Here is an 8,723-nt window from a genome sequence, read left to right on the forward strand (position 1 = left end):
GCTGAGTTTGCTTTTGAGTGCAGGCCAATGGATTTTGGGAGACAAACTAAAGGTCAGCTAGAGAGGAAGTACTGTTTCCCGTTTGCTATGATTTAAAAAGCAGTTTCATCTAAAATGCCTAGTTTTATAGCTAGTATCCCTCATACACACTTATATACACACTGTCAGGGCATAAAAATAGAAACCCTACTTCTCGGTCATCTATTTGCAATGTCAATAGCCAGCAGGCACTGTTCAATTATGCTGAAATGATGTAATAGATCCCAGTGAAACAGCAAATTAGGACATTTCTCCACTTTAACATGAGATGTTTTCCAACAGCACTTGCTTCCATAAATAAACGGTATTACGATAACAGTTTTAATGGTAGTGGGAAGACAGAGTTGGATTATACTGCTGAGGAGAAAAGGGGGCCAGAGTAATCTGATCAAATGGAATTAAAGCAGTAGGATCATTCAGGTGGTCACAAACTAAACAATGGTGTGGGTCGGCAGTTTTATTTATTTATTTGTACTGTTGTACATGCAGTAATATTTTGCATTCAATAAAGAGTACTAAATAAATAACAGTGCTTCTTAGAGGCAGAGAAAAATAAATATATTCATTAAATACAAATTCCAGCCTGAAAATTATACAGCATTTTTTAAGGATTTTTTTTTTTACCAAATCCTTGCTGTAAAAAAAAGATTGTCAAACTATGCTTTGGACAGACTGTTATACAGTAACAGTCATTTCATTCATTCAATACAGAGCACCTCTGACATGTTAACCTAAAATCCAGCATGAGCATCTTTCATAAAGGAATAAGAGGCTGGATTACTAAAAAAAAATACATTTTCCTATTAATTTATTTATGGAAAACAAGTTCTCAAATTTAAAGCAATAAATGCTATAGTTAAAAACATTTCAAATTTCTTAGGGTAATAAATAAGACACTACCGTGATACAGTTTTAGCTGTTTAAAAAGTGCTATGCCTGTTATTACATAGGTGTATTTGCATTTAACTGTGATTTATATTGACATTATACAACTTTATGTATGAGCACATAAATGAGGGCAAACGCAACAACAATGGCAACACCTAGTGGATGCTTTGCACAGCTGCATTCATAAAATCCAGTGCACGAACACGCAGCAGCCATTACAAGAGGTAGTTATAATGCATCAAGCTATTAGTAAAACCAGTAGAAAAAACACCTTTTTTCTGGTATTTACTAAATAAATATGTTCTGGCAGACAAACACATAACACATCTGATGCATGAAAAATTGTCTAAAATAAACACCACATGCTGGAGAAGCTTGCTGACACTGATGCGAGTTTAGACAGTCAATATTCCCACTTAGAGAACGTGCATGAGCATGGATCACTGAACCGGATAGACTATAATCCGATTACAAATTACACAAACAAGCACTGTTATCTAGCCGGTGCAGTGTTGAATTAGGCTGGGTGATCCTTTAACACGTGCAATTTAAATAATCACCCCCTCTACAATAAACACCTCTATTATTGCCAAGACCTTACAAATGTTTGAATCTGTATGAATATGGCTTATGAGCCCACAGTTGAGCAATATTATCGTCCTTTTCACTGAAATAAGCACCACACATTAGTGCTGAACACAATTAAGGTTTAAGCCGCATTCCAAGCTCTTAAACTGTTTCCCATCTCATTATACTGTTTCTCGCATGTGAATGCCCCCTCTGAGAATCAGTAGTGTTTTCAGTGTGTCATTTGTTTCCTTTTTAAAATCAAAACAGAATAGTACAATATTTGCACGTTTAATATTGGGTATAACGTAAGTTATGACTAAAATAAACAAAGAAAGAAAAGAATGGAAGAAAAAATGGGAAGATAATAAGGTAGTTTGACTTGACTCATTTTGTGAAGGTCTGGTTTGTCTTTTGTTGACAGTTTTTATCATCTAAGCAGGTTATACTGAAATTAACAGTGAGAAAGTCTTCTGTTTTCACCAGAGACTGAGTGGACATTTGTATGCAGTTATTTGAAAAAGGTATTTCACATTTAGCCTCCTGTTCTTTTGCTACAAGACAGACATCTTAATAGAGAAATGTAATAGCCTCATCTCTTTTAAGAGCATCAATCAACTGTTAGGATGCCTTTTCTGTGAACACATTGTATTTAATTACTTAATTGAGGATGACTGTTAAACAGCATCCTAATGGTTAAGGTCTGGGTCAGGATCTTGCGCTAGAGTAGAGAAGGAGCAAGCTGTACCCAGCTGGTAGTCATCCTTAATGGGTTTATCCATCTGCTTTTCTATCCTCTCCTTCTTTCTTCCATTTTTTCTATCAAAATCTGCAGTAATCTCAGCCAGTGTCTTGCCCTTAGTCTCTGGTAAGGTCAGTCCCAAAAACACAGCAGATAGAAAACACACACCCAGGAAGGGAAGGAAGCAGAAGTTCCCAAGGTTGTTTACAATGAAGGGGAAGATCATTCCTACAAAGAACAGGCTGATCCACATTAGGGAGCCAGCAACCATATACGCTGCTGGCCTAGCTGCCTGGTCGAAGATTTCAGCTGGTAGGATCCCTGTCACCCCTGCAGGGCCCAAACCAAAGCTAAGTATGTAGGCGAACACACATGCCATACTGAGATAAGGCATTCCTTCCACTCCGTGGCTCTGGAAGGTAAGAGCTACAGTGAAGACTATAGTCCAGCAACACATAAGAGTGTACCCTCCAACTAGAAGGTACCTGCGGCCTACACGTTCAATTAGGAGATTGCTCAATATGGCAGCAGTTAGCTCAGATGCCCCTGTGCCAATGGTGACATACTGGATTTTCGCTGGAGGGATGCCGGCTTCGAGAAAGATGTAGGACGCATAGAAATAGAAGGAGTCATTGCCACAGAGCATCATGGCACTACTGGCTACCATGACTGTCCTGAGCTGGGATCGCATGTCACAATCCTTAAACAGTGCCCATGGTGTCTTAGCAAAAGCTGCTGATCCAGAATTTACAGCTGCTGATTGTTGCTGCTGCTGCTCCTGAAGCATCTCCTCCATCTCCAAGATAGGGGCCTCCCCACCGCGAAATCTCCCAAGTGCTTGGACACATGCTTCTCTGTCTCCCCGGTCAATGAGCAGGTATCTGGGGCTTTCAGGGAACCAAGGTAGGGTAAGCAGTTGGATCAATGCTGGTACAGCATTACTAGATAGTAAGTAGGGCCAAAAAGGCTCAGCACCCAGGACCTCAGTAAGTCCAACAACCTGACCTAAGAAAATCCCAAATGCTGTGAAAACAGCAGATGAAAAAGTCACAGCACCTCGGAGGTGTTTGGGGGCGCTTTCCCCAAAATACATAGGCTGGATGTTCATACTTACACCTGAGTTCATGCCCACCAGAAATCGGGAAAGGATGATCATCTCAAAGGATTTGGCCAACTTGCACGTTAGCACAAGCACAGCACCAACAAAAAGGAAGAAATTGTTCAGAAGCAGTGAGTTCTTTCTCCCAAAGTGTACTGCCATGGGTCCTGCTAACAAGGCACCTAGCAAACCTCCTAACGAGAAGGCTGATACAACAATAGTCCAAAGTAGCGTTACCTGAGGGGTGTCCAAGGTTGTTCCCCTGCGCTCCACATACGTATCATTGATGAAGGCTTGGATGTAGAGGGTAGGAGCATTGATGATTGATATGTTGTAGCCGTACTGGAAGGTGCCTCCAATGGCAGCAGAGCAGATAGTCAAAGCGAGGATCCGGGCACTGCCCGAAGATTTGCTGGTTTCTTCTGGCTCATTATCACCTGTGGAGTTCATCTGTAGACCAGTTGACAGACAGAGGAACAAAAGGTGTGTGCACTTCCCTATGTATCCTACAGCACTCAGATTGGTACAAGCTCTGTGCAGTTAGCTTACACCAGCTTTAGCCTAATAGACAGCTTTCTCAAGAGTACTGCACACTGTATCTCTCTAGCTATCTTTGCTCCCAGTAGTTCAAGATAATGTCCTTTGTCAGCTTGAAAGGCAACTGGCTTTATATTCTACTAAGAAAACCGGTTCCCAAATCAACTCATATTACTTCCTCAGTATAACCTGTCAGGCAACATGCCCACACCAAACTTCAGCAGTGCTGCACTGAACCAGTCATAACTACAATCACAATGTGGTTTAAGCTAATAGAAAAGCTGAAGCAATAATACTGTTGCAGTGCTTCTGCGCTTCTTTACTTCTGTGGGGCTTCTTGGCGGAGCTAACAAGTGCTGCATAACAGGTAAAATGGGGAAAAATACCCTTACAGCCCTTACTGAGGGCAAACAAGCCGTTCGCTCCTCTCCGCGTGCCTCGCTTGTCGCTGCCTGTGTGCGTACAGTGTCCTGATTGGTTTACATCCTCTACGTCGAGCCAAAAAAACATTACGTCATCTCTGTGTGACTGCAACTGTCGCGAGTAGCTAGGAGAAAAGATGTGAGTAAACGCAATCGTTTCAATTAACATGAGCTTTTCTTAGTTCTTTGTTTGTGTAACGAATAAATGTCAATGCCAGAGTTTAATACGTGAAGCATTTTGCTTTAAAAAGGGTATTTGAAGTTCAGCACCACTCAATAAGCCAATATTAACTCCCCAGCTAATGCTAACATGGGCAAGCTAGCTAAGTAGCGTTAAATCGTTATGTTACTTAATTCGACTCGAAATCTGTCTGAAGAATTTATTATAGCAGTGCAATTATTATATGCCAGGCCAATAAACTACTTGTAGTATAAAGTTACTAATTTTCATTTAATTGCTCTTGGGTTATTACTATTAAATTTATGAATTCACTTTTAGGCAGTCACATAATCTAGATTTAAATTAGAGCAATTTAATATAATAGTGTGTAACGTAGTCTAACTGTTTTACAACACTGATTATATGTATAGCCTGTTGAATGTTTGAAAAAGTTGAAAAAGTTTTCCAGAATTGTTATGGATTGCTTTAGTGGACACATAAAGCTTTGGATTCTTTCTACCTAGATAGATCCATTAGCAATCTATTAAAATGTTTTGATTAATTATATGTAACTAAATGTAATCTTGTGTTAACCTGCTCAGTTTAGACGTTTTACTGATTGTGACACTGTTAGCTTTAACAGCCTTTTATGACTTCAAGTGTTTTAAGGTTTGTCTCGTATGTTTTCTTTGCCTTCATCAGGGCGCCTTCCCCGACAAAAAGGAAAGAGGATGATAAGAGTAAACAGCGAGGGAAGGAAAAGTCGGGAGCCTCCAAAGAAGGTGCTGACAAAGACCGGGGACGAGAGAAGAATCGCACACGCCGCAGTGCTTCCAGTGGGAGCAGCAGGTCAGCTTCATTTTATAAATGGCCAGGTTTCATTTTGCATGTTCTCCTGTTATATTTACTATATTTATTAATTAAGGGAAATGGTAGACAAGACGTGATCTAAGCATGATTCTAATTTCAGCTACATCTCTCCATCTTGCTGTTGTTCAGGTCCAGCTCCAGCTCAAGCAGCAGCTCAGGCTCCAGCTCCGGCTCCTCCAGCGGCTCCAGCTCATCTGCCTCTAGCCACTCGGGCTCCTCCAGTTCTCGCTCTTCTTCCTCTTCTTCCTCTTCCTCCTCACCAAGCCCCAGTCGACAGCGCCACAACAACAGGAGACGCTCACGTTCTAAGTACATATTTGTCCACACCAAAATGGTTTCTGGATTTTTCTGGATGAGGGCATATTGTGTAAGGCATAACTCAAATGCTAATCTAATTTTAGGTCAGAATCAGCAAAGAAGGATGACAGAGACAGACGACGTAGGAGCCCCACACCCAAACCCACCAAGGTCTATTTGGGCCGGCTGACTAGAAATGTTATCAAGGTGAATTTTTAACCACTCGACTGACATCAGGAGACAGAGCTACATGGCTCATTTTTATCTCAAAAACAGGCCTTAAAAATGTCTGCCCCAATGTATTTAGCAAATACTGTCACCGCTTCTTGTTGGAGTCCTAGGAAACTCATTCTCCTCTGCCTCTATTAGTATGAAAGAAGTATATTATTGCAATCTATATTAAAACACTAAAAGACGTCTAAACGTTAAATGCATTAACAATCAATTACTCCCAGCTCACACATACACATCAGGAAGTTAAATGGATTCTAACAATGGTCCTGAATATTTCAAATGTGTTTAGATGCTGAAAGTGGCAAATATCCAAGTGTTGTCTTTTGTGCCTTCGAAGGAACACATCCAGGAGATCTTTTCCACTTACGGCAAGATCAAGATGATCGATATGCCCATGAACCGCGTGCACCCCCACCTGTCCAAGGGCTACGCCTATGTGGAGTATGAGACGCATGAGGAGGCTGAGAAGGCCCTAAAGCACATGGACGGAGGTAAGAGGATGTGGAGGAACATGACCATGGCAGACGGACAGAGAACATGTCTTCAGCCATGTTGAACAGAATGAGGATGAGACTTGAATTGGTTTTACTGTACATTTATAAATGAATGTAATGATTTTTGGCGTTTGTTCACGACTTGTCTTTCAGGTCAGATTGACGGTCAGGAGATCACAGTCACAGCTGTGCTGGCTCCCACAGTGCGTCCTCCCCCTCGCAGGCTGTCCCCACCCCGCAGGATGCCTCCTCCACCACCAATGTGGCGACGCACTCCACCTCGAATGAGAAGAAGGCAAGCAGCTCTGCTGGAAATGTTGCAGCAGTTTTTGACTTTTTATAAATAGTTCATCAGTTCAGCTCAGTGTCATTCCTTTCCTTTCTCGTTCTTACTGTCTTGTTTTTATACTTTCTTCCTCTCCACTAGATCTCGGTCTCCACGACGACGTTCTCCAGTACGCCGCAGGTCTCGATCCCCTGGCCGCCGCCGCCATCGGTCACGCTCAAGTTCCAACTCCTCCCGCTAGTGAATAGGAAACCACCCCACCCCCTGCACCTCTGGATCTGCTCCTCTACTGTGTGTTTTTTGATCAGTGTGACCAAAAACTAAGTGTGTTTGTAATGTTAGACATTAGGCAATGAGAGACATGAGCACCAAAATTAATACTATATCCCCCAGTAGATTGTTAGATTGTAGCCAGTGTGTTATCATATGCTAACATGCACCAATGCAAATGAGTTTAAACCAGCTATAAGAGGACATGAAAAGTAATCACAAATACTCTATAATTATAGCAGTGTTGTCGTGGGAAAAGATTTATAATAAGACACTGTTTGTAACGATGAACCAGTTTACATATATTCTTCAGGAGTTGAGAGTGTTCAGACAATTACAATGCAGCAGATCAATAAGAGGTTTCACAACCTGTGCAGCTTTTCTACATGAGTGTGACGACGCCTCCTGCACCCACTTGAGATGAAGAGTAGAGGTTCATTATGGAGAGCTACTGAGGTGCTTTAAAGAAACTCATCACTGAAAAAAACAGATTTTATCCATGACCTGGTTTCATTAGTAGGTTAGTTGAGTTTTTTACCAAAATGTGATTGAGAGTGAGTAAAATGAGAGCTGCACAACTTGTTCCTGGCTGAAACTGATCTGGAAAACATGCAGACATAAAATGATCAAACTGTGCAGTACTGTGTGCACCCTAATCCTGATGTATTGGCAATGAGATAGCAGTGACTGATTTACTGGTGACAGCTATACAGTTTTAAAATGTCCTGTTTTTATGACACTGGCTACAACACTAGTATGAAGTAAATATTACATTAGTGCATTATTGCTCCCAAATCCCTACAAACAAGAGCCATCCAAATTACATTACAAATCAACAAAAGAAAATGCAGATTACTATATGTTTGCAACCACTACTTAAGTGATATTGGTCGTTCAAGCTACAGTTACTAACATTTTTCCCCTTAGGACATAATGAGAGGAATCTCAGAATCCTAAACAAAGTCAAACATCAGTTAAGATTAATGTTGAACAGAGGGTGGATACCAGAGTGTTCAGGTCAGTTATGGTTTGATCTGATACTTTTTAGGCCAAATAGACATAATTTGTTTTGTTCGTTCTAAAGTTGCAAATTGAAAATGCAAATAAAAATCAGTTTCTATTGAATTGAGGTCGTGTTGGCGTGGGGTAAATCATCTACTGGAAATACATGGTTGAGTTTAGTCTCTGTGCTCTCGCCTTAGAACCAGTGACTTTTAAAGAACTATGATCCTAGTGTGTATCTCGGCAGTTTTTCTCTCAAATCTATCTGACAGGAACCAATTGTTTACTTTCATTGTTGTCCACTGTAATTTTAATAAATTGCTGATTTTAAATGAAGCCTCTGATCTTAATTTAGGTGTGAAATTGTACTGTTACAATGCAGTTGCTCTGCAGTGAAGTCTGGTGATTCCCACATGAGGATGGAATTTGACATGTCATTTTGTGACTTGTTTTCCCGTTAAATGACATGATGTGGTCAGATGTGTGAGTTAAAATTCTGGGGAAATCTCTAGTAAAAGTAGCAGTCAAATGATGTGTCAGTTTAAAGATAAGTTATTGTTGGTTCAAGGAGGTCACAGGGTCACTGGGCTGGTGTGTCAGGAGTTCCTGACCTGCTCAGACACAACGACACAGAACTTCTGATGCTGATGTTCGCACTTTTAGTTTAGGGAGTTTCTGTCACGTTGTGCAGCTGCATGAATGTGTTGTACAGCTTGTGAGTTGATGGGAAAGGTCATGGTCTGAACAGGTGGACACATTCCTGTTCGTCAGTGATTCACACCGTTAGTCAACTACTTACTTGCATATAGTTTTTAA

At 41.0% G+C, this 8,723-nt stretch overlaps 2 protein-coding genes across 2 annotated transcripts; one reads left to right on the top strand and one right to left on the bottom strand.

Moving 5' to 3' along the window:
- Nucleotides 1-492: 492 nt before the first annotated feature.
- LOC113155873 (solute carrier family 2, facilitated glucose transporter member 11-like) lies at nt 493-4,133 on the bottom strand. The gene has a single exon (XM_033326803.1). The coding sequence runs from the start codon at nt 3,783-3,785 to the stop codon at nt 2,184-2,186; it is 1,602 nt and encodes a 533-aa protein (XP_033182694.1). The 5' UTR covers nt 3,786-4,133; the 3' UTR covers nt 493-2,183.
- A 246-nt stretch (nt 4,134-4,379) lies between these two features.
- LOC113156759 (RNA-binding protein with serine-rich domain 1-like) lies at nt 4,380-7,384 on the top strand. The gene is made up of 7 exons (XM_026352060.1): nt 4,380-4,433; nt 5,157-5,303; nt 5,454-5,633; nt 5,726-5,828; nt 6,193-6,346; nt 6,503-6,644; nt 6,777-7,384. Coding segments are annotated over exons 1-7 (828 nt in total). The 5' UTR covers nt 4,380-4,431; the 3' UTR covers nt 6,877-7,384.
- Nucleotides 7,385-8,723: the final 1,339 nt, after the last annotated feature.

The sequence above is a fragment of the Anabas testudineus genome, chromosome 19 (assembly GCF_900324465.2).
Source record: "Anabas testudineus chromosome 19, fAnaTes1.2, whole genome shotgun sequence".
NCBI lineage: Eukaryota > Metazoa > Chordata > Actinopteri > Anabantiformes > Anabantidae > Anabas > Anabas testudineus.